At 38.7% G+C, this 26,798-nt stretch overlaps 1 protein-coding gene and 1 long non-coding RNA gene across 3 annotated transcripts in view; one reads left to right on the top strand and one right to left on the bottom strand.

Moving 5' to 3' along the window:
- Positions 1–14,865, top strand: part of LOC131962819 (gamma-aminobutyric acid receptor subunit beta-3-like) — a 39,299-nt gene extending 24,434 nt beyond the window's left edge. Inside the window, exons 7-10 of one of the 2 annotated variants that reach the window (XM_059327906.1) lie at positions 2,237–2,389; positions 8,477–8,724; positions 9,141–9,209; positions 10,877–14,865. In XM_059327906.1, the coding sequence (XP_059183889.1) occupies positions 2,237–2,389; positions 8,477–8,724; positions 9,141–9,209; positions 10,877–11,248 (842 nt within the window). In that variant the 3' untranslated portion in view covers positions 11,249–14,865. The remainder of the gene's footprint in view (positions 1–2,236; positions 2,390–8,476; positions 8,725–9,140; positions 9,210–10,876) is intronic. The other variant, XM_059327907.1, reaches the window with a different exon arrangement.
- Positions 1–26,798, bottom strand: part of LOC131962825 (uncharacterized) — a 250,953-nt gene that overhangs the window by 24,867 nt on the left and 199,288 nt on the right. The gene's annotated exons all lie outside the window — the stretch shown is intronic.

Here is a 26,798-nt window from a genome sequence, read left to right as displayed (position 1 = left end):
TGACACCCATTCAGTAATAGCAATGTGTTTTGAGTTGTTAAATATGACTCATAGCCGTGGATCCATTCATCTACCTATACCGCCCCCAAATAACAGATATCCAAAAATCCAATAACAGAGCCTACCTTATGAGCAGTAAACACAAAGTACAGCTGATGGGAATTTTTTCAGGTATTTTAGAATCCAAATCAGAAATACTTTATTGTTCCCCGGGGGGAAATTGCTTTATTACGGTTGCTGCTGTAAAAGAAAAAGCAATAAGTCAGCCTGTAAATAATATAAAGATAAAAAAGCATGCCACACTAAATATACAGCGATCTAAAATACAACTGCAACAAGTCTTAAGTAAACAGAGATATGAGATTTAACATAAACCACAGTATTGGACAAATTGTTTTTTGGACTTGGGACTGCACTGTATTAAAAATAAAGGCATCACAATTCATGCTAATGGGAACATTAAGACATTTTTATTCAAATCCTCAGATGATGGCAGTAAAAGGAAAAGTCAGGGGATCAATATGATGTTAAATCTAAGTCACAAATGTTCTTCCAGTGCAACAATATTAAATCAAGGTGTCTTGTGGGTCGGCCACTTGAATTTGAACATAACTAACTAACTAACTAACTAACTAACTAACTAACAGGATCCCCATACAGAGCCATATATTTGCTCGGTGATGTCAGTTTTATCAGCCAATAGTAGTTGTAGATAATAACATTTGATGAACAGCCCAGCCCTTTAAAATAACTTGCCGGGGTTTTATTGCGATCTAATTTACAGTTTTACAGTCAGCACAGAATCTTAATGAGACTGTGTGTGTGTGTGTGTGTGTGTGTGTGTGTGTGTGTGTGTGTGTGTGTGTTTTTAGAGTGGCTCTCTATCCAATCCTGCACACGAGGGTGCAGTCGATTGGTCCCACGCTCGCCACAAGTAGCTTTGGCTGAAACCCACGGATTGGAAATTACAGTGTAATGGCCCCCCCAGTCATCCTCCAATACAAAGAGAAAATGGAAAAATGGCTAAGAATAGTGGAAGTAACGAGCCATAGCTTCACTCCATAAAGAGACATATGCTGGGAGATGGATGAGAAATCATGCATCACATCTATATTCAAGCAGGCACATATACTGTTTATACTGCAGGTCATGGGAAAGTATTAGCAGTTCATGGTGAGGAATATCATTTTCCTGACTTCAGAAGCATCAGAGGCACCGCTATGTGCATTATAAAGCTGTTATTAATGCAGTAATGCAGAAAAATCATATGCATCATGTAGGTTTTATATGATAAATCAAGCTGTGCTGATATTTTCTTAAATTTTGTGTCACATCATCAAGAAATATGGTCACAGTTTCGAGCGTGTTTTGAGTCGGTGTGCGCTAGTGAAGAGGATACTTGTTACCATGGCGATAAATCCAACCCATGCTGCCGCTGTTGTCATGGAAACTGAAACAAAAACACAAGGTGTCCCTGTGTGCTCCGATAAATAATATAAGTGATATGTATGGTTTTTTTTTTTCAACAAAAACAACAGAATCAAATTTTTTGGATTAAAGTTTTCAGAAATTTTATGTTTAGATATGCAAATGAGGAGGGACATATGCAGTGATTTGCATATATTTCCAGGACATGAATCTGAACATTGCATAAAATAAATTTCAAAGTTATTATTTTATTTAGTTGATATATTAGATTCATTAGTTTTTTACAGAAGGAAAACAACTTTTATCATTTCATAAATCAGAAAATACTGTCAAAAGCCATAAAAAGCATTTTGGTCAAGTTTTTAGGAACAAAATGTTGTATAAATCAGAGTATGAATGATTGAATAAAGTAGGAATAAAATTGGTCAGTTTGGTGTCTGTAAGTGGAGCTGAAGTTGAGTTTCAAGAGAAAAAACTCATTTTGAGAAAACGGCCTTTAAAGATTTCATACATTAGAGCTTTCTAACGAAGGTTTAGACTAGGCTCATGGTACGACACGCTGAAATAGAACAATCACTTTTAGTCAATTTAGGAGAAATCTGCTAAATATAGTCACAAATAGTCAAATATACACACAAATGTTTGTTTTGGATGTTTTCTTTCCACTATAAAATAGCCCAAAACCTCAAAATTGGCCAGTGCATGATAAAAACACGTTTTTGCCTGTAGTTTCTCGCCTTAAAAAATAACAAATCTGAACCAAAACACTCAAACGTGCTGTTTCAATCTCTGTCTCCTCTCTCCTCAGGTGCCTACCCTCGACTGTCTCTGAGCTTCAAGCTAAAGAGGAACATCGGCTACTTCATCCTGCAGACGTACATGCCATCGATCCTGATTACCATCCTCTCCTGGGTCTCCTTCTGGATAAACTATGACGCGTCAGCAGCCAGAGTGGCTCTCGGTAAGAAGCCGTGGCTGTTTAGGGAGCAGGTATTTGGATTTCTCAGATGAGATCAAGGACCGAAATGAGCCACGACCTCCCTGGCTGAACTTCTCATACTGCTGTGGCATTAGCGGGAGCTTTGGGGAACGGCTTAGGAATTGGTGGGCCAAATAGAAATGGATCTGAAGGACAGTGCTATCATGTGGAAAAAAGGGGGGGATTAGGTCTTCTGTGGACAATCAATTTTACTTAACTATGATAATATCGTAGCTGAAATGCTCCCTCGTAAACATAGTTCTGTGCCTTTCAGTGGGGCGATGCACAACCTTGACTGGGAGCGAAGTGGGTCATACCTTGTGTCTGTTGTTGCCGTGGTCACTCGGAGTCCTCCAGGAGCTATAAATACATCTCATCTCTAATGAGCATAATTTCACCTCTTATTGAGGAGTGCTGGTGTGGGTGCAGAGGCCCACGCTCTGCAGGGCTCCTGTGAGCAGTAAACAAGGCAGAGATGGAAGCAGCAGGTCGCTGGTTCGTAATCATTGTGATTCCTCACAGGGGGCAGCACACATTTGTCTGATGAATATTGAAGCAGGTAGCTCGAGATGACACGAGGAGTCGGGCGGGGAAGACATGTAATATGAATGTTATCAAGAAGACAGTTAACTTTCCACAGCAGCAGTTATTATTAGTAGCACAGGAAATTGCCAATTGCCAATTAGATGAGCTGTGATGGCTGACGCTGTCAAAACAACAAAGGATTGGATTAAAGAGTATGTTTAACTACTCTAATGTAAGCTGACTACCCAGCAGTAACCAAGCTTTACTTAAGGCCAAGGTTACATTGAAAAAAGCAAGAAAAAACACCTTTATGAACAGTTTACCCATTATTAAGCCCTGATCCGTTAACAGCATGGATTAGTGTTTGCAGCCAACTCATGGAACTAATATTGGCTCAATTAACGAGCAAGCAACAGCTGAGGAAAACTGCCAGCAACAGTTGTCATTTCAGCCAGAAAAATGAAAACTAGAAATGAGAAGTCTGCCTTTGTCTCATAAGAACTTCCCATTGTTTCAACATTTTGAATGGTGGAAAGGTGCCAATGCAAAAGTGCCTTAAACTTGCATTCTTTCTCACTCCACTGACATTGTATAGAAGCGTATGAGAAACTTCAGACTTGATTTATAACTGCAGGAAACATTTTCATAATGAGTTAAGGGTCTCAATAGTTTGTCTCAAGTCTTCTTAAATACAGCATGACGTTCCCTGAATAAAAAACGGTTTAATTTAAAGTGAATAGTCAATAAAGCAACATCAGATATAATCACAGCATCTTGGGTTCGATTTCTGCAAAAACTCGATGTCTAACCAAACAATAAATAAATAACAACTTGGTAAATTAGCTAACTGCCCAAAGGGACCATGCACACAAGGTTTCACTGATTATCAGTCACTCTGGGGGGCTTATAATGAAGCATCCATGTCTGCTGTGTGGACATGCTTCATCCTGGGGGCCAATAGGGGCCCAGCAGCAAATTGTTGCCCCAGGGCCTCCAAACAGTTCAATCTAGCCATGACAATTGATTGCTGCTTCGGTCCTTAAATCATCTTTATATGGAGGGATAATGGAACAGTAATGACCTTAACACATCATAATGCTTTTTGGAAACATGCTTCGATCCATTACTTGTTATCTAGATGTGCTGAGCACCAGCGTGTGTGTACATGTGCTCATTTATCAGTTTTACATCCAGTTATTTGCCTGCTTGAGCAGGGTTTTTTTGTAAAGGCATGCCTGCAATATCCGGTCATTATCTTAGAGTGCATGTTTGTGCACGTGTGTGTGTGTTTGTGAGGGGATGTGTAGGTGTGAAGTCCTGCTAGCTGCAATATCCGGTGTGTGCCTGCTCAGCTGAGAGGCAACCGGAGGTCCATTCACTTCTCCTGATGGATCATTACAAGCTTTCAGCAGGTGCCTTGATGGAGGAGGAGTGTGTATATGTGTGTGTGTGTGTGTGTGTGTGTGTGTGTCCAAACCTGCCAGTAAGAGCAGTGTAATGATCACAGAGAAATCAATTCAAGGAGGCAGCAGGCAAACAATTGAATTGTTTGAAGGAGAATCTCATTTTCATGAGCAATTTCAAAGGATTGCAAAGCTAATCTGGTTGCAACCCATTTCCCACAGTTATGACCTTCACTCACAATCATATTATATGAACAGTCAAGGTGTGGGCATTGGCTGTAATTGGTGTAGAAGCACTCTTAGTGTAATGGTAGACACAATTTTGAGTTCACTGTATGCTGTTCCCAGCCGCAGACTCCTAAAATGACAAGTCTGTGAGCCTGCTACCTAGATACCTGGGAATGTGTGCTGTCTGCAAGTGATGAATTGAAGTGTTCAATTAACGCTGCTTTGATTTAACGCCCATGCCTCTGTTCTCGCAGTCAACATTCATTGCCATTTCACGCACTTTATTGCATCCTACATGATACCTATTCCTTTTTATAATGTTGAGCTGTGTTGCTAATGGCCTATTGGCTTGTGATTAGAGGAGATTTGATTGCTGTGTGCCTTTGTTCCAGCTGTTAAGGTGGAAAAGAGACTCTGGGACATATAGCGAGTGGGGGGTGGAAAGAGGGAAACCACTACAAAATGATGGTGAGATCGGAAGGGAGAGAAAAGAGATACAGGATAAATGAAGAGGGAGAGGGGGGGAGATTGAGGCAGAGGGAGAGATAGCAGAGAACAATGGGGCATGGCAGAGAGCGGGGGTGAGAGAGGCAGGAGGAGACAGAGAGTGAGAGAGACCCTATAAAACTATATTTCTCCCTGGAGAGTGTAACGGCGTGATGAAAAAGGAGGGAGGCCCATGGGCGCACGGCCCCTTGATTAAATTGTCCGAACACAGAGCGAGGGAGCAAAAGAGAGAGAGGGAGAGAGAGCGAGGAGTGGAGGGAGGGAGTGAAGGACAGAGAGTAATGGCGCAGCTGAGAGAACACCTATAAAGAACAAGGCTGTCGTTAAGCAAAAAAAAAAAAGAGAAAAAAGCTAGAGATTTCACCATCCAATAGGGCCAGAGACACGGAGCATGTGCACGTGCAGAGAGCTTATTCACACACACTCACAGCGTCTTTGACGACACATGCACGCACACACACGCATGAGTGGTGTTAGCCTTGTAATGTGCCAATAAATCACACTAAGGGCGAGATTGACCTTAGCTATCCTGCTCCCTCCTCCCAACCCCCCGACTGCTCCTTGTCTCTTCACTGTACTTTATGACACACACATATATACATACACACACACACACACACACACTGTAAAAGCCTCGTCTGTGTGTGTTACGAGCGCCCTGGCTACTGATAGGCTCTATTTATTTCCAGCATTGGTAGATAAAGTAGTGGAGATATATCTGCAGCAGATCTCTAATGAGATAAGATAAAGTGTTATTGTGTTGCAGGAGCTCAGGGGTGCAGGAATGTGAGTGAGGTGTTTGTTTATTTGCTGCAACTTGTGAAATGTGCGGCGGCACTGAAAGATGCATGATATGAACATGGTGGCGGAGCGGCAAAACAGAAGCAAGTGCAGAAAAGCTGAAAGCTGCACAACAGAAATAACAAAAACATTGTAACTCTTTTTTTGTGCATTTGGTTGTTTTCTGTTGTTGTGGTACATTTCTAGCCTGATAACACCATCCAACCAACACGTGAGCTCAACACGTTGCTTTACACAATAGTCCGGCCTTGCCCCCATTCTACCTCATTTCAAGAAGCTATTCTCCATGTTTTCTACAACCCTTTATACTACTTGTGCTTTAATTATATTGAACATTCTCTGTTATTCTTTGTTTCCTGCCCAGGGACTATAGATGGAAATGAGCTTATAGTTAACACTAGTACAGCATTGTCCCTGTCAAATGAACAAACAAATACATAAATAAGGATGTACCCGGGCCAAAGACAGACTGCATAACTAGTGCTATGATAGTTAGTATAGAAATAGCAGCTATAACTGCAGTTATTGCTGAACTAGATGTGATAACAACAGCATGCACTCACAGAGTTTGTTGGGGGAAAAAAAGTATATTTTTTTGCCACTGAACAGTCTGCTGAAAGGTGCAGGATTTAATGTTTTGTACAGGATCTGGTTACTGCATTTGGTGAATTTTTGGCATAACTAAAATGAGAAATGTAGTTCATTACTCAAAGCAAGTTCAGGCAATGAAGTAGTTCAGGTACTTTTCATTCATTTTCTGTTTTTAGCTTTTTAAATAAGTTACTCTGAGACTGGTCGGATGCTTCAACTCATTGTGTTGACTCACATTAACATTCATTTATTGCAAGCTGATACATTCAGTCCATAGTTTCCTCAAAAAACTATTAAGAAAGTTATTTTGATGAAATATATCTATTTCCCTTAGGGAAGCATTTGCCATGCATGATTTGTTTAAGGGTTAGGGCTCGGGTAAATTTCTGTTTTTTCCACCACTATTGTTGGGTCGTGCCTTCTCCCACTTTTTTTTGTAAAATAGAACTACTCCATCAAAGCTCCTGCATACTAAAAGCGTTTGGAACGGGTGAAAGTCCAGACTATCACGCAGAGCAAACAGAAATGTTGGGATTGCTTACTGCACCTTCACGTTACAGTGCATTAAGTTCTCACTGCAGAAATGCATCAAAGAGCCAATTCAATTTGTCCTTATCTATCGGTTATAATTTGTAGTGTCTCTCTTTTCCCGTCATGACATACAACATACAAGGTGCGAAGGTGCCTTTATGGGCAGACAGCGAGTCTGTTTCCCTCGTGGTTAAGGTTAGTGAGCGCTGCAGGCTGGATACATGCAGCACTATTCTAATGAGTTATTTCTGCTTGATGACCGAGGGGCAGTCGGAGGTTTTCAAGGCAGACCTTTGAATTTCAATGAGGCAGAGGTTATGCACTCAGCTACCAGCGCGTGTGTGTTCATGCATAAGATAGAACATGAAAGTGATCAGAAAATTGTCTCATAAGAGCACTTAAACAAAATACTGTACTTGACACATCAGCCAGACAATCTTAGAGTCATCCCCCCCCCCCCCCTCCCCTCACTGGATCCACCCTGCTCCTAACTAGCAGAAGGAATAGCCAAAGAACAAACATGTTTTCTATAAAAATATCCTTGTTTCTATAGTAACACCCAAGACATCTGTTGGAGTTTTTCCTCTAACGTGACCTTAAGGTTACTGTCGAGATAGAAGCATCTGCTTGGAGTGGTGGGCTGCTCTCTGCGATGACAGCCTCGGACTAATTAACAATCACATGTATCATCCCTGATTGATTGCCAAGATTGGAAATGAGAAAAGAATTTTATCCTCTTGAGGATGCTGTGTTGTCTGAAACAGGTAGGATCTGTGATTCATTAAGGAGATTTGTGTCCATACTAATTAATCTAACCCTGATATGGATGTTCTATATTGCTGCTTGTTGTTCATGAGCGTTGCAATTCCTGTGGTACTTTTTCTGCTCTGTTTCTGTCAAGATGACACTCTCTGAACTCAAAGTGTTTCACAGATTTTTTTTATGCTCCTGTTACATTTTGCTCACGGTGGGTTTGTTTCTCACTGCAATATATAAAATATAAGTCCTGCAACAGCACAATCATGGCTAGGAGTACTAGCTCAAATATGTCTTTTGTGCAGTTAAAATGCCAGCAATTATTTAAATAAGTTCTTTGATAATTTACCTTTACAGAAAATAATTTACACAAGGCATCATGGCTTTTCAGTCATGCTGATAAGAATGTTTTGTACAGGATCTGGTTACTGCAGCTTGTTTATTTTTGGTGGTTTTTAAAATGAAACATGTCGAATTGCTGTATTGTAAGTTAAGTTATCAGGCAACGAAATAGTTCAGGTTCATTTCTTTCAATTTTAGATATTTCGTTTTTTAAATAAGTTACTCTGAGAGAGTCAGATGCTTCAACATTTGTCATTTTTTCCATCAGAATTGCAAAAACTACAGTTCAATTTGTGAAAGAAAACCTGCCTTTCAAACCCACCAGAGTGCTGCAGGGTTCTGAGGGTTAAAATTAATATTTTTCTCTCCTTTTTCCTTATCCAAGGGATTACCACGGTGCTGACAATGACCACCATCAACACCCACTTGCGAGAGACGCTGCCCAAGATCCCGTACGTCAAGGCCATTGACATGTACCTGATGGGCTGCTTCGTGATGGTCTTCCTCGCGCTGCTGGAGTACGCCTTCGTCAACTACATCTTCTTCGGGAGGGGTCCTCAGATGCAAAAGAAGCTGGCGGAGAAGGCGGAGAAAGCCAATAACGAGAGGGCGGCCAAGTACGATGCTGCAAGGGTGAGTTGGAGTTTGACAACTTGACGTTTTTGATATGTTTTTAAGACTAATATTATCAGTGAATAGATGGACGATTGCTTATAAAGTATAAGTAAATCATGAAGGAATGGTTTGATTATTTCCACAGAAAATGCAGCAGGACAGTCTGAGTGGACTCTTACATTTTTCTTCCTCCCAACAGGACATGAGTGATAAAACAACCTCCAATTATTCTATACTGAACTGTTTGTCAGCTCTCGATAGCAGAAGCAGCAAAAGGCAAATGTTCTGCATAATTGAATTGCATTACATTATCACATTATTCATGGGCAGCTGCATCCCCGATGGAGGCTTCAGTAGGCAAAATATGTTGGATTTTAGAGTCAATTCTCAGGTTTTTCTTTCCCATATGTGGCTGAATGTTTCCATCTCCTCAGGAGGCAGGTAGTAGGACCGCGTCCCTAAAGCGGTCCAATCAGGTTAAAGGTCTTCGCCACTCACGCTCGGTGAGTTCTTTGTTCACTGAGACTCTTCAACATCCTTGAGTCAACTCTTCCATCGCCATCAGCTGACATGGATGCTTTTTAATTCTTTTCCCCCATCCATGGAATGAGTCAAGCGACAGCAGACATCCTCATGACATTGTCATATTCTCCAGAGAACCATTCTGACTTTGACTTCTTCATTGCAGTTTTTTCCACATTGAAATGATCTTCATGCTCGATTACATTGTCAAATTGTTGTTTCAGATGTGAAGCGGTTTCTTCTTTCGGAGCTCATCCTGAATGCATGCTGTCTGTGTATCTTTTCTCATTGAAATCATCATTAGAAGCCACATTGCGCATGTCACGATGTGGTGAATCAGTGGCTAGCTGCTGCAGGATCCCCCACCGTGCATCTTTGCTGCATTTTTTTATTTGACAATGTAATGTGCAAGCACATATAAACTCAGTTAACAAGGGGTTAAAATTCCTTTCTGATATGTGCAAACATCAATAAATAAAAAAAGGAAATGTGGGACTTCCATGGTTGCTACATTTGCATGAATGATCGCCTCTGTCCATTAGTGCTGATCTGTTTGGTTGCACACACATCATAGGCATGTGTATGATGTGTGTCCTGTGTGTTTGATTAAATTATTGAAAGATATGATATGTATTACGTCAAATATTCACATGCTTCAGAAGGGAGCAGGAGGCATGACACCGAGGAGATAAAATCATTTAAGAAAGCACTGAAAATATGTCCCAAGGAGACATCTATGGATGGATTATGAGACAAAGGGCTCTTTTTTAGTCATGTTACATATTTCTTATTCATTTTGCACCCGTGTCGTCATTTTGTTGTCGTTTGGCATTTCTTTGGAGTCATTTTGTCTCATTTGCACTAATTTTGCTCCTGTATTTGATGTTTTGTCTCTTTAAAGCCATTTTTCATCTCTTGTAATCATTCGGCATCTGTTTGCAGTCATTTGCATTTATTTTGCATCCATTTGTAGCCATTTTTTGTTTCTTTGTAGCCATTTTTCCCTCCCTTAGTTGTCATTTTGTGTCTTTATTTGATGACTTGTCTCATTGTAGTCTTTTTTCATTTCTTGTAATCATTCGGCATCTGTTTGCAGACATTTTGCATCCCTTTTGTTATTTTGCAGGTAATTGTGTACGTTTTGCATCTCTTTGTAGGTATTTTCTATCCCTTTGTTGTCATTATGCGTCTGTTTGTAACCATTTTGCCTCCATGTGCACTACTTTTGTGCCTCTCTTTTATGTTTTGTCTTTCTTGAAATCATTTGGCATCCCTTTGCAGTCATTTTGCATCCCTTTGCAGTCATTTTGCAGGTCATGTGGACGTTTTGCATCTCTTTGTAGCCATTTTGCATCCGTTTGTAATCAATTTGATTTCTTTCTAGTCATTTTGCATCTCTTTGTCTATATTTTGTGTCTCTTTGTAACCATTTTCCAGTATCTGTGGTTGTTCGGAGTCTCTGGGCCTTAGCCCTGGACCCAGTAGGCCCATTCAGTAATCCTCTCATGATGACATCCACATTTCATGGTCTTGAATGCCCAGTGCACTGAGGGAGAGTCTGAACACCTCAGGTGGAGCCCTCTCTAGCTGTTCCATTTATTGGCACACAATGTTGTTAATTAGTTTTCTCATTTCTTTATCAATTCAGGCGGAACCGCACGGCCACGGGAACATCCTCCTCACCACCCTGGAGTTCACTAACGAGGTGGCGGGAGGCGAGATCACCACCAGCTTGGCGGACATTAGGAACTCTCAGTCCATGGTGCAGCTGGACAGCACGGCTTCAACGCACATCCAGTACCGCAAGCAGAGCGGCGGGATCGGCCCGCGCTCCGCCAGCCGGCACTCCCTGGACCGCTCCGCCCAGATGAAGCGCAGCCGTCTGCGGAGGCGGTCTTCGCAGCTCAAAATCAAAATCCCAGACCTGACAGATGTGAACGCCATCGACCGCTGGTCACGGATCATCTTCCCTTCTGTTTTCTCACTGTTCAACCTCATCTACTGGCTCTACTATGTCTGATTGGAATGTTTTGTTGAGGTGTTCGTTGTTGTTTGTTTTATTTTTTGTTTTTCATTTTGTTTCTTTTTCTTCCTTTTTTTGTTGCTTTTATACATGATGGAATTTGTCGAGTTAAAGACTGCAACTTCAAGACAAAAAAGAAAAAAAAACAAACAGACTGAGAAAAGACTACTGAGTTCTGGACCAAGTTCTTGTCAAAGTTGTTTTTATATTTGCAGTCTTTGAATCCTTAGTATCGAGGTCTTTTTATTTTCTAAAGTATGTACTGTAATTGGGACTTGTGTCGGTCATTTCCCAACATTTGCCCTCTCAGTAATGTGTAAATAGAAAGATACAAAGCCAGCAACTAAATAAATAAATAATACAAATCTAGCAAAAAACAAAAACAAAGACAATAGCAGTTAACGCAATGATTTTTCTAAAAAATTATAATTTATACTACACAGGTGATCAGATAAATGCAGGCAATTCCAAGTCCATGAAACAAACTAATGTATGTTTGACTGGTACCCTATGCACTATTAATGCATGCAATGATCAACCATAGTGGAAAAATATTGACTCCTTTTTTGCCTTGGATTATGTCGCAACTTTACAGAAGACTCTGCTGATGTGTATTTGTTGATAATATACATTTTACTTGTCATACAGTGATCTGGTAAAACTTTACCCAACACAATAACTTAAAGTCGAGGATTTTGTCCTCCGTTCAGGATGATTGTGACTCAGGTTCTGAATCTTTTGCTATCTGACAGAAAAGTGTCACTTTTGGTAATTTGATAAGGTAAACAAAGCACAAGTATTAACAAAACTGCCATTTTTTTCACGTCTACCTTCTTGCAACAGCGCTTCAAGTGATAGCATGACAGAATTGCACTCAAATTTATCAAACTTCCTCAAAAAAAAAAACACTTTAATTTAAAACAACTGCCAAGGGCCTTTTTGGGGCGAAACGGTTACTCAACCCATGAAATATTATGATATTTTTGTACTCTGTGTCTTCAGGTATTCATTTGATTTTCCTAACCTGTCTTCTTCTTTTTTTTTTTTTTTTTTTGCTCAACTGTTGTGGTGATAGATTGGAGGAATGGAAACCCATGTTTTTGTACATAAGTACATAGGTGTGTATATACATAAATGTATATATATATACTGTGTGTGCAACCCAAAATGAGAATGATCTGAGCATTTTGGGGTTGTCATGCTGGCTATTTACTGTCAGAAAATTTAGTGCAAAAAAAAGAAGAAAAAAAAAGGACAAGGATTAAACAAATTAACCAAGAGGTCAGTTTCAAGCATCAGTTAGTTTTTGAGCATTTGTGAGCACATCTCAAACATCCCACCACGTTGAAGACCACTCTAGACACTGTGTGTACGTTCACCATGCATTCCAGAGCTGCTGTATGCGTCGCCATACAGCAGCAGATGCAAATGGATTTCATTGATTCGGCAGACGGACCACGATAACCGGTCTGCTGACTAATAAGCACATACTAGCGCTGAATGTATCAGATCCATTCTTCAGGGAGAGGATAATGAGCCATGGTCATCATTTCTCCATCAGAATGTAACACGCCCATTCTTACCAAGAAACAGAGGGAAGAGACGGTGTGTTAAGAGTGTGTGCATGTGCATGTGTGTGTGAGAGAGAAAGAGAGAGAGAGATAGAGAGAGATGGGAAGTGGATAAGGAGAGCTGGAGATAGGAAGGGCGTGGGTAGACCATTTATTTTCTGTGCTGCTTGCTCGACTATGGACAAATGTCAACGTATAATAGTTCTATGGATAAAAATAGCTCTCCTGTCCCACTCTTTTGATAAACTGTGTGCCATTCCACCTAAGGTCGCAGAGCAATCAACCAGTTACAACTCATGGACGATGATGTAAATTTGTCATAGATACATGACATACAAACACCGTTTGTGCATGTACAGAATACATGTAGAAAAAAAAAATGCTACTTGATAACACTGAGTTTTATGTGTACAGACTGATTGATATATGACTAAGAACTGAATGTATTGTACTTGGATTGTTGCTGCACAAATGCAATTTTCTTTCTGGAAACAGGATTGACCTCAACCCTGATTGATTAGGGCTCTAGTTGATTCCACGTTCAAGTGACCCCAAGTTTTTTTTTTTGTTTTTTTTTTGCTGGTTTCTTGTCCTGTTTTCTACTGTGTAGACGGGGCGCAGTGCACATGTGATCAAGACAGAAGAATGATCCAGTTAGAGATGAATGAGAAGTCAAAACATCTCGCTAAAGGTGCGTTCAGAAAGAATTCAGATGGAATTTTTACTTTGTCATTTGTGCAAATTGGTCTTTATTCCAATAGGTTCTTATACCTAAATGGCCAATAACTCTCAAAACCACATATATAACTGTTACGTAAAACATTGTCAAACAGTTTTATAGTGTTTCATGATAAAAAAAACTGAAAACTGAAACTCTGCATCTATGCTTCAAGAAACAAGGAGTCGTTGCAGAAAATTGCTCAGGAATTAATAGAGGAATCAATAAGAAAATGTGACTGATAAGCACAACGATTAAAGGTAGTGGTATCAATAAAAGCCTGAGACATCATTAACATGCAACAAAACTAACAGTGAAGTTAAATTAACCCGATATTGACTTTTCGCTGCACACTGGACATGCCATCTGTCTCCCTCTGCAGACTTTGTCGCTCTTTATACTCCAACATCTAATTTCCTCATTTTCTCCTGTCATACATACTTTGGCCACTAGAGGTCACTGCCTGTTAACAAATGTAAATGCCAATTTACCAACTGCACGTTGAAAGTACAGATTCATGGGATGTGCACAATTTTTGAGAACATTTTCCACTTGTATGGACATGTGTCGAATCGCTTCTTCCCGTAGACTTTGTATGCAACTTCTCCGCCACTTGGCGTTCTGTCTGAACACACAGCGAGAGACGATGTCTTGACTTGGGCACAATGCAATGTTTTGTGATCTCCTGCAAGGCATGGAACCAGTTTGTCCAAAGATGTTTCAAGCTGCTTGTGTAGTTTGAAGACATTTGTATGAATGACATTTCAAAGAAACAGTTTATGGAGCTTCAGTGTTGTGTAAATAAGATATAATAAGACAGACTTCTGGAACACTGAAGCTCGAAAATTACTGTTTTCCTTCCTGGCTTGCGTTGATTTAAACACTTACTTTCGGGTCAAGTTCTTGCAGTTGGTCATTGTATGAGTGATTATTTTAATTACCAGGCTACAGAGTGCAGTTGGAAAGTGAAAGAGACAGAAACTCTCGGTACTTGTTTATCATGCATGCAACTACAATTCTTAACTTGGGAAGATTTTTGAAAAAAAAATATTTTACAAACTCACTCATGAGAGCTGCCAACTGCTCGTTTTAGAGATGACAATATGCCATGTGAGCCTACATAAAAAAAAAGCAACAAAAAAAAAAAAAGAGTCATCAAAGACTTCAGGTGTTGTATGGCCTTGGTCCCATAATGGAATGTGAAATGTTCTGTGCTGCCACAAAATGTATTTAGGCTTAGATTTATACTGTATATCTCTGTATGTTTCTCTTCCTTTTTCAATAGATTATCATGTTAAACCATCAAATAAATTATATACATTGTACCTGTGTATTTGGTATTGCGAGCATGCATGACACTAAAGAATCTGCATACCCTGTACATGTAGAGCTAACACAATGAACAGCCATATCAAACATACAATTAATCATTTAAAGGGTCAAAGGTTAACTGTATATACCCCAAGGGTTGTTGGGAATATCTCTCTCTTCAATTATTCACATGCCCTTGAGCAAGGCAAGTCCCTGAAGACTTTTTACTGCAACTCCCATATATCTTTGGTGTATGAAGTGAACTTTATGAATGTGTGCCAGAGTGTTGGTGAATAAGAGTACAGTAGTTCCCCAGATAAATAAAGATTAATATATAAATAAAGACTCTGGAGTTGAAGGTTATTATCCGGCATCTAGTTCTAAGTTTGTGAATCCCTTTTCTCTGTACAAATGTTAAAAAAAGTAGCTTGAGAAAGTTTCATTATTGCTCAAGTTAACATTAAAAGTTCTCGCCTTTACAATTTACGATTATACCCACGACTTCTTAGCATCTGACATACATTAAATCCAGTTATTTCTGGTCTTGTTTTCAAAGCGAAAAGTTTGTCCCAAAAGTGTGAATTTTGGCATCTGTTTCACCCATTTACAGACTTTTTTTTTTTAAGAGATAATTGACAATTGTGAGGACATATGTAAATCATACTGGATTGGAATAATGTTTTTTTTATGTCTATGAACATAAATACATGTATGGACAGCATCTTAAAGCAGAGTTTTAACTGTGAGCTAAACTATGAGATGTAAAACGTCTCCTATTGGTTTGTAGGCGAGCCAGCCTCCAATCCAGCATTTTGGCTGTTGCCATCTTGGTCTTTTGGAGCCACAAGTGACACATTTGGACGAGAGGTTGGTTATCTGCCCGGCTTGAATAATGCTATCTATTTAGTAGAGGTGGGGGGAAAAAATTGATATTTAGCGTTCTGACGGCTGGTGGGCTGTCATGGGCTGTATTTTCAAGGGTTCACCTGTAGGAAAATACTGGAGATACTGGTGTCATATGAAACTATTTGAGGAATCTATAGGCACCATGTGCATCAGTATATCGTTTCGAGAAGTGAACCTTAAAGTTTTTGAAAGTTTGATAAAGTGATGCAGTTGTTGTCGTCCAACATGTTTGATATCAGTTCAGTTCAGTTTGACTGAATATTTTGTTGGTCAGTCTGTGGGTTTGACTCTCATTGTGGAGGAATAAAAATAATTTTATCTTATTTGACAAAACAATTCTTCATTGAATATAATTTTGTGGACACAAAATGCAGTTAAACAGTAAAATCGCAATATATTGTCTTGCAATACTCACCACATAACAAAATGCTTAAAAATCGCAATAATATCGTATCGTGACTCAAGTATCGGGAAAAAATCATAATTTGGGGCCTCTGCTGATTCCCAGCACTACTATTTAGGTTTGTTGGTTTGTGTCCATAAGTCCAGTAACTATGATGTAAAGTGGGATGCAAATTTTGGCGAGCCAAGAACAGGCTTAAAACTAACTGTGCTTACCACAGAAAATGAACAGCTGACTCTTTAGTGTCCTACAACATTTTTAGGTGTCCAAAATGTCTAACTTTCATTGACTAAAAATACATTAAAACAGGGAATCAAAGAGTAGATCAATGAGAGGAAGCTCCACCAGAATAGTGTGCAATGTGTATTTATAAAGAAGGTTTCCTGCTTTAAAGCCAATGATTATGATAAAGCCGTAAGAAGGAGTGCAGAGCCACCAAAAGGACCTACACAGAACTATTTTTGGTTTCACACAACACACAATAACACATTCACAGAGAAAGTGGGAAATAAGAGAAGGTGTCCTATTGTCATTTTGGGTGTTAGTTGTTCAACTTTCTTTTTTCAGTAGCTGCAAAGAAAACACAGCTGCCCCCAATACTAGACACCCCTGCTGTTACAGTATACTGACAGACACCAAACCTGGGTTTACTAGTAACTGTAAATAGTTCATTGTATTTAATCAAGTTTAAAGAGCAGCTGGGTAATAAGTAATGTGATTCATTAAGGATGAATCCATCTCAAATAATGCAGTCTCTATGGGACCACTCTTAAAAACGTACAACTGGGAACAACTGCTTTACTTTAACTGTGGGTGACGACAGTAAAACATGTTTGAAATGTCTTAACAAATTTAACACCTACAGAAGAGGCAGCTCAGAGCACAGGCAGGAAATCAAACAGGAAATTACAAGTAATAAGAAGCATGAGCTAACAGGAGGTAGAGTTAACTAACAATTAGTATAAAAGCCTGCTAAACACACAGGCGTCACTGGAGCAGTGGTGAAATATCATGATGTACAGACTATGTAAAATTAATGGACATATGTATCTTATTTTATGCAATTATCCCAAGTTATATGGAAAATCCCACTGGCTTTCTGTTGATGGAACAGATGAAATGTAAACTTACAGGTTGGGATTCAAAAATAAGTAATGCCTGCAACGTTATATAGTTATTTTACCTTCTCTTTTATTGTAAATGGGAACATAATTTACAAAATAAACATCATGCTGCTCTGAAGGAGTCTTGAAGATTGCCATTGAAAGCATAAAATTGTCAGGAAAATGTTTACTGAGGTAATAAATCAAGTGAAAACTTTTATACAGTCACTTCTTTTTTCAACCAGTGGAGTCCCCCCCTGGTGGCCATTAATAACAATGCACTTTTCAGGCCTTGAGGCTGCTGCCTGCTCTGCACAAGCTGTTGCAACCTTTTTCCCCTCCACTTTTTACCCGTCTCTTACAGGTCCCTGAATGTTACATTAAAGATATAGTGTCCAGTAAACACTCTGTAGATTATACTGGTATATTTACACAAATAACACAGCTCAAATATTTAAATTGGCTGGAGGCTCCATATGCAGTAAAGCAGTGACAGTATAACATCTGAATTATTCAATATTTGAATCTGGATGAGCCTCGCATAAACAAATAGTGTTTGGAAATGCATGCTTTCTTTGTTTGTTTTACACCTATGGGGAAGTTAATCAGCCCCATGATATAATAGATGCATCACATTTTAAATGCAGTTTGACTTATATATGGTGTTTTAAACATTTTGTCAGTTCTGGAAAAGGAATATTGCCTCCGTGAACATCTCAGGTAGATATATATATATATATATAAAAGCTATATCACACACTATTTCTGCATAATGACTTAAGAAAATGCTGAGCTTTGCTTTCCAGGCTCCTCCCTGCATCTCCACAGTATATGAGCCCCTTGGGGTGCATGTGATAGATTTTTAATCTCTTTTCTTTATAATGTATATAGGGGTTCTAACCCTAAGGTATGCTGCACAGTTTATCATTAAACTAATCATTAAAGAATGCCATCGTTCAGCAGTTTGAGGGAGCTGTTGTTGATAACAAGGCACATACTTTGTCTCAAAGCTGGAGCCCACATGGAAAAGGAAGTCGGCCAGTCGTGAGGGCTAAAGGGGAACACAAGGCCAGTTATTGGATAATCTAATTTGGGGGTTAGATGATGATGACTCAGATGGAGCAGGCGGAAAAATGGGGGAAAGCTAACTATGTGTTGCTCGGGGTGTTTGAAGCTAAGGTTTATTATAGCACATCCAGTCAATATGTTTGTTTATCCAGCCGTAACTACCTGCAGAACTTCCCACTCACAGCAACACTGCTCTGCCTCTGTACCATCACATTCAAAGAAACCAAACTACACATTTGCAACTTCTTCTTCTGCTGTCAAACTGTTTCTAGCACATCAGGTCCCCAGATCATCTCTGTTCTCAGTTTTGAGTGAAAAAAAAAATGAACTCCTACTCTTGTCAGGTTCTTTTTCTGTGTTGGAAACAACCGCGAGCAGACCTGATTTTTCAGAACAGATAAATAACAGTTGATAATAAAGCTTACAGTCCTGCTGCTTCTCAGGAGGTCATTGAGAGGCTGACAGATGTATTGATAGATGACTCGGGCAAACAAGATGCCAAGTCACTAATAAAAAGCACTCGAGAGGGCTGTAAAGCAAAAGTCAACCAAAGGTTATCGGAACAGAAGAAAACAGTATATTTTACAAGCAGCATCCTCTCTCTCTGCCTCAACATCACTCATTTTGATTTTATCGACTCAGTCTGGATCCTGATGCTGAAGCTTTGAAAAGGAACAAGCTGTTCACACACGGAAGAGTGGAAAAAAGAAAAGGAAAGGAAAGTGATGTGGGTAAAGGGCGTAGCCTCCGGGCCTGACACCATTAACTGGATCTGTATAATTGCTCAACGAGTTATGATGGAGCTCAGATATTAAGGGTGATGAATTGTCAAAACCAGACATCAATCATAGTTCTTCATTTGCGGGCAATAAGCCTCAAAAGGCTTAATGGGGGTGGTGGGGGTGGGGGTGAGAGGCATTGTTAGGCATGACCTGAAGCTGAGTGGAACTGCTCTCAAGCCCTGTGCTCAGTGACTTATAGCTTTCATAAAAGAGCAGTGAAAAGAATATGATTTAATGCTTTTTCGCCAGATTTCTTGAGCAGAATTAGCAATAAGATGCAACTTTTATTGCTCCAATTGGGTCGCATTAGCAAGAAAAATGCACAGAAAGAACATGCAGGACATAAATATGTTTATCATATGAAATATGCTTCTACAATCATATAAATATTGGTTAAAAAAGACCAAGAAACAAGTACTTAGCTGGTCGTGTTTGGCTTGTTTTACCATCTTTATCACATTCATTATTATCTGTTTTTATTATTATCAGTTGTGCAACTTAAGAAGTAAAGACACTCCTCTGTTTTATGGCTTATGACAGAATTTTGTGATTTGTTAAATAATAAAAGGAAATATTCCAATTTCCAATATTCCAATATATCAACAAATGCAAATTAGTGCATATTTAATGAGTTTGCACCTAATCTGCATATCTAAACTTAACATTTCAGAAAACTTGTAATGCAAAAAAAATATTGTCTTATGTAAATAACAAACTGGGGAAGTTTCATGGTGATATCTATGAGGTAATAAAATTACCCTATTCACCTGTAGTGTCTCCCCTGAGAGTCTTTATGTCTTTATGAGTCTTTTGTTGCTTACGTTTGCAGACTTTAGACAGATAATGCTGTGCAGCAAAATCCTGTTTCTGTATTATGTAGCCTGTATCATCAAGAACTTGATTTGATATTTAGCAAAAAGTTACTCACATTACAACTAAAGTTATGTGAAAGTGCACAGATAGAGCATGTCGGACATAAATATGTTTATCATATGAAATATTCTTCTGACAATCATATAAATATTGTTGTTTTTTTTAAAAAGACCAAGAACCAAGTGCTTAGTTGCTCCTGTTAGTCTTGTTTTAGCATCTTAGTTTATCACATTAATTATTATCTCTTGTTATTGTTATCAGCTGTGCAACTGAAGCAAAAAAGACACTTTGAATATAATATATCAACAAAATGAAATAACTATGCAATGTTCAGATTTATGCACTGGAAATATATGCAAATGAGTGCATAATGTAATTAGTAAACACCTAATTTGCATACCTAAACATAAAATTTCAGAAAACTTATAATGCAAAAAAATATTGTTTTAATGTAAATAACAAACTGGGGAAGTGTCATGGTGATAACTATGATTTAAAAAAAACAAAACCCTATTCACTTGTTGTGTCTCCCCTGAGAGTCTTTATGTCTTTATGAGTCTTTGTTCGCTTACGTTTGCAGACTTTGGACAGATAATGCTGTGAAGCAAAATCCTGTTTCTGTATGTTGCAGCCTTTATCACTTGATTTGATATTTAGCAAAAAGTTGCACAGTCTCACATTACATCTAAAGTTATGTTAAAGTTGCACGCTGAACTTTTGAGGCCAGGATGTTTTATAATCCAGAGTCATGCTGGGAACATTAACCCACTTCACAACATTCGCCTTCTTGCATTGAAAGTGAACATGCCTGCTCTCATCATGCAGAGCTGAGAGCTCGCCATGCTCTAGCACTCACAACATCAATTGCTGCAAGATAAAAACATTTCAACTTTTAGCGTAGCGGCGCTATACAGTGCTCCAAACAAGCCCTCAGCAGTCGCATAGCAACAGCAGCTTCCACATACAGTACATGTGTTCAGTGCTGCGTGCTGGAAACAGGCACCCTGTGGACACCAGGCCAAGATGTCCTAATGGGAACATGAAGCAGCTTATCAATACATTTGTCCCATTTGTGTTGTGTTTTTGTCAAAGTGCTGAGTGGACAGATGAAGGTGGATTCTCAACCCTGACGGCTGACCCAAATAACCGCCTTCAAGCCCCGAAAACTCACGAGGCGGTGAAGATTTCTTGTTGAGAAACTCACTGAATGAATTCTTTCTGATGTCTTCTTTCTTTCTTTTTTCCTCCCCTCCCTGCCTGCCAACTGACATACTTTCTTTTAATTCATCAGCAGCATGGCGAGCGATGGAGGGAGCGTGGGAGAGAGTAGGAGGGAGAATGGGAGGATGGAGAGAGAAAGAAAGTGTGTTTCAGCATCAAAAGACTGTCTCGGAGACTATGGGGAATACATTGACTCTTCGATGTGCTTTTTGATGATGCCTTTCTGTTTTATGAAGTCAACGATACACAACAGCAGCAGCAGTGTATTAGCCTACTTCTCCCTTTGCTCTGCTTGCCCTCTGTCTAGCTTCCTCCCTCTCCGTCATCATTATTCCCTCTCTTTCATGCACCTTTCATTAGAACTTGTCTCTTATTTTGCAAGACACACTTCCTGGCATCAGCTGACAACCACTGTACATGTCACATTGTGATGTCTCATGCTTCCTACAGAGGAACCTTCCACTCCCTAGGCGATCGTTTTTTTTCCTGAAAAGGCAACTGCACGTCCCTGAATCATTAAACATTTAAAGGGCTATTCCCCAAGTGTTCGATCCTACAGAGAATAACATTATGTATGACCCAGAAACACTCATATATCTGGAGTCACATCTGCTCGCTGCAATAATTATTAAGAAGAAAACAGGCTCTTTGGAGATAGATTAAAGAGAATACTGACCACTGTTTTGCTTTGTCTAACTGGAGGATTTGTGCCGTGGAGCTTCACATCTGCTGCAGAGACACAAATCGCCTAAAATGTTTCTATTGCTGCTTAATTAAACATAACTGCATCTCTGCATCGGTAGCTGTTTAAATGTCCTCATCTCTGTGGAGAATACGCTGGTGTCAGGCTATTTGATTTACATCATGTGATGAAATGAAATGTGTAAACTGGCAAACTGTTATTGACAGGAGAACCTAATCTAATCGTGTTTGTGATTTGGATTTGCACTTTGCAAGAACACAGGTCAGAGAACAACTTCTTTAGATCTTTAATATAGCAGTGAGCAAATATTTGTAATGTAAAGATACAGTGGAGTCTGTTTGTGTTGTAATCTGTGTTTCCCTGCTCTCATATGGCCGTTACTGCTGATAACACCTTCCTGACCCACTGAGTTGTCACAAAAGTGTAAAAGCCTCGCTCTGTTTCCCTCTCAGGGAAGATCAGATAAGATGAGATAGAACTTTATTATTCCCCGGGGAAATTCTAGTGCCAGGTTGCTACAAAAATACAATAAAATACAGTAAAATAGGAAAATCACAATCAATGAATAACAAAATATATATTAATAATAAAAAAAATAATTGCACAAAAGATGTAATATTGCATTTGGAGAATATAAAATGCTCGCTCTATTCACACTTGGATTCATTTTTTACTGACAACATACTGGTACTACCACTATTTCAGAGGTAAATATTGTACTTTTACTCCACCTGTATGATTGCTGAATGTACTAGTTATCTATCTATCTGTCTGTCTGTCTGTCTGTCTGTCTGTCTGTCTGTCTGTCTGTCTGTCTATCGATCTATGAATTACCTAAAATTACCAAACATTTTTTACATTTTTTTAAAAAGACGTAAAAATGATTAAAAAAAAGACGTAAAATGATTTTTGAAAGACGTAAAAATGACCCCCCCCCCAAAAAAAACCCCCAAAATAAAATAAAATAAAATAAAATAAAATAAAATAACAAAAAAAAAAAGACAAAAAAAAACATTCACACTTTGCCTCACCAGGAACATTCAGCTTTTTAGTTCTTTTGATAATTTTGGCTGCATTAATGACATTTTAGAGGTTTTTTTTTATACTCACCTCCTATAGATATAAGTCTATAATAAATCATTTAGGCAAAATACAGACACAGACAGAAAATGTTCCTATCATAACCCATTGAAATCACATTTTTGATGCCATTTCACCTATTATTTCCGGCTTCAATCTAGCCTTCAAAATTGACGTTTCTGTCAATTTTCCACCAGATTTAGTAATTTCCACATAGCTTTCCCGAAGGGTTAAATGCATGCTATTTTCCTCTCTTCTGCTAGGATAATTAGCAGCTGTATGCTGAGTGATGACTTTGGAAAGTTCAGTTTGGATATAAAAACAGTGGATGTCTTCAGACTCAGACAGCTTCATTTGTTCTAAATATTCAAGTCTAACTGAAGTCCTGCAACATTAAATGTAATTAGAGCAGCTCCCAGCTCCACTCAGTCATTATACAAACTTCGAACTGATGTGAAAATGACCATGTAGAAAAAAAGATGGCAGATGTGGTGGAATAATTTAAAAGTCTGCTCTCTTCAGTCTCCTGACTCATCAGCATCTCATGGCCAAAATAATGTTACGTTTCATGAATTATTTTGAATTATCAGTCTGGATTTTTTTTAGACGGAATACAAGATGAAATCACTTGTTACACAGCCGTGTTTCACAGAGCACATTCCCATTTCCTGTGTTCAGACATTATCAGTCTGTGCTAGCGTTTGTTCTCCCCCAACGACAGGAGCTCTTGTATTCCCTGGGCTCATTATAATCAGAACAAAGTGAGCGCTGGCTGCCAGGGAGAGTGGGAACGCAGACACAAAAGTATCTTTGTTTTAAATGTCGCCATATATCTCCAAAAAGGTTAACAAGTGTGTTTTATCGCTCCGGCTGCAGGATTCTAATCAAATGAGTTTAAGTCACAGTTTGTGTCAACATGCTGTGTTATAGAGAAGAATGTGTGAACTAAAAAAAGACACATTTAGGCTCAGAGATAGCAAATGTGTGTTATTTTTAGAAGAGGCTTGGTTTCAAATGTAAACGCTTTATTTGACTCTGACTCATCACTTTTGATCATAACACCAAAATGCATAAGCTAAACAAAATAAAGCTTATTTCATAATAGACACTCAGTGTGGTTAGATAAAAACCCAGCAGCTCAGAGAATAACTTTGTGTTTTCTGCCCTCTGCTGGACGCTGTGAGGACATACAGTAAACATGCATGTACTGTATGCTGCCCCCCCCCCTCACTTATTCACACGCCCACACACTCATCTGCAGACACAGAGAGGCGTGTACGTGTGATTAATGCTCTCCGTTTTCACATTTCTTGCTAATTAGCAGCTGCTTGTATCTCATACCAACGGTTATTTAAAAAGACATTTGATTTAGTCTGTGTCGATAGAGCCGGAGACGCCATAATTACACGTTTAATTACTCCATGTTTGTAGTTTGTGCTGTGCGGGGGGCGATTTCATGGGAAGACTTTCTGCTTATTTACACTTTTCAATTACTGTTAGAGAGGTGGGCTGGCTTCATTCAAATATATTAATATTCTTTGTTCTGTATTATGTTTTGGAACGATTGTTTGCATTGTCTTGTTCTCTGCTTTTTAAAAGATTTGACTTCATACATTTTAATAAAAGCCTGAAAAACTATAAAGTCTTTAATATTTAACGCCTGAAAAATAAAAATCTTTTGCACATTGTGTGTCATGAGAAGTGCATCTAAGCCAGAGGTTTATCTGTGCAAACTAGTTATAATATTCAGATAAATACGTAAAAAAAAAAAAATCTTATTTCTAATAATTTCCAGTTTATGAAATCTAACTTTGCTCTTCTAAACACTGTCTGGGCTTTCCCAGAAAATCATGGATTTCACACAATGCATACAGCAACAACTGCAATACTTTGCAACATATCTTCTCTAAAAATCTCCCTTTATGGGAGAAATAATGAGCTAATGCTGGTGTGTGTGTTCGACTGCACGGCCACCCAACATCAGTTAGAAACTTCTTACACGCCACTGCCAACAGTGAGTCATCACACTGTGACTGAATTATGAAAAGCTCTTTTAGTCGCCTTAACAATCTATAAAAAGAATTTTTCAGTGATGTATTTGTGTATTTTTTTTTCAACCCTCCCTGAATAACACCATTTATGGTTTGTTGTTGTCTTTCTTTTTTCCTTTTATTTTTTTTAAAATGTATTTACGTATTTATTTATTTATTTATTTATTTATTGTGTCATTATTATTGTATTATTATTATTATTATTATTATTTACTTTATATATTTATTATTATTTATTATATATTTGATATTTATTTATCATTCCACCTTTAACACCAGGTGTAATTAGACTAATTAATCTAATTCACAGTAACTGCAATATGTTATTTTTTATTTAATTTTTATGATTAATTAATTTAGGTTTTTTTTGTTATTTTGTATTTTTTATTACTATTTTTTCCTATCTCCTTATGTTCTTCATCTGGACTTGCACATTGTTATTACATTTTTATTTTTTCCCTGTTCCTAGCATTGTTGTATGTAAAGTCACAATTGTTTAGTTGTGGGTTTTTTTTTGCAAAAAACGAAACAAACACATTGTCACTGGGAAACAACTGTGGGCATTTTACTAAAAAAATGTTTTGGGTGTTATAAGGACAGTTATTATTATTACAGCCCAGATTTACGTTAGTGACGGAAACACTAAGTCACATCTTAATTTAACGTGACCTCATTAACAGCTCCTCATCCTGAAACACTTTCATACTAAAAATGTTTCTGTGTTTATGCTTTAGACTGAATTATGATCCAGTATATATGTAGCATTTTGGAAATATGTTGAAGTCCTCTGCATAGCCTTTCTTTATTGCAATTCCTCACATAAAATGCAAAGTGACTCAAAACACACTGCAGCGAGGCAATCAAATTGCTGCCTGTGTCCTTGCAAAAGCAGCAGCTGTCTTCTACTGTAATACACGATCCCATCAGCCTCTAACAAAACACTCACCTCCAGTCAAATAGCAAAGCTTTCACTGCATGAGAATGAGTCTGCCACGCTGAAAAGCTGCAGCATCTCACAAAGACGCCCGCTGTTTCTTTATATAACACCTTTTTACAGCACCTATTTACCTTGAAATGATGTTGCCAAGTAACAACATCCTGATTGTGTGGTGTGTGTGTGGGTGTGTGTGGGTGTGTGTATGAGTGGGTGTCTTCTCACAGCTGTGTGTGTCAATGATGGATGCTCTAAAGTGCCATTATGGGCTCTAAAAGTGGGGTTCTAACAGCAGCTGGGCAAATGACTTCAAGTCCTCTCTGCTCTCATGCTCCAAACCTCGTTCATCACCACTAAAGCTTAATCCTTAATGCTGCTAACGCCCGCTGCCTCGCAAAGGGCAAAACACTTTATGATGCACAATGTTGCACCTGCTTTCTTGCATCACACCTCATGTCTTTTTCACATTTTTTTAACCTTATTCAACCTCTCCTCTCCTCTCTGTCTCAGCATGAGCTGCTTAACTGATACATGTTCTACAGTAATCCCCTTCTTAGCGAATGGGATTAATATTTAATTCAAGAAGAGCCTTTTATCAATACCTCGCTCTGTTTTCATTGTACGCTGTGTTTAGGGTGGCTTTACCCAGCTTCTGGCAAATTGAAGGAATGGTAAGTGTATTAATTCGACAGATTGGGCAGATAGGAGAGTAAGAACATTGTCTTATCACACTGGAGTTCTTTCTAAAGAAGAGGGAGCATTTATCAGCATCTCATACTAATAAATACAAGTTGTACAAGTTATTGGGGTTAAAAATGACATA

Source organism: Centropristis striata, chromosome 24, assembly GCF_030273125.1.
Source record: "Centropristis striata isolate RG_2023a ecotype Rhode Island chromosome 24, C.striata_1.0, whole genome shotgun sequence".
Classification (NCBI taxonomy): Eukaryota; Metazoa; Chordata; class Actinopteri; order Perciformes; family Serranidae; genus Centropristis; species Centropristis striata.
This window is presented reverse-complemented; position numbering and strand designations above follow the sequence as displayed.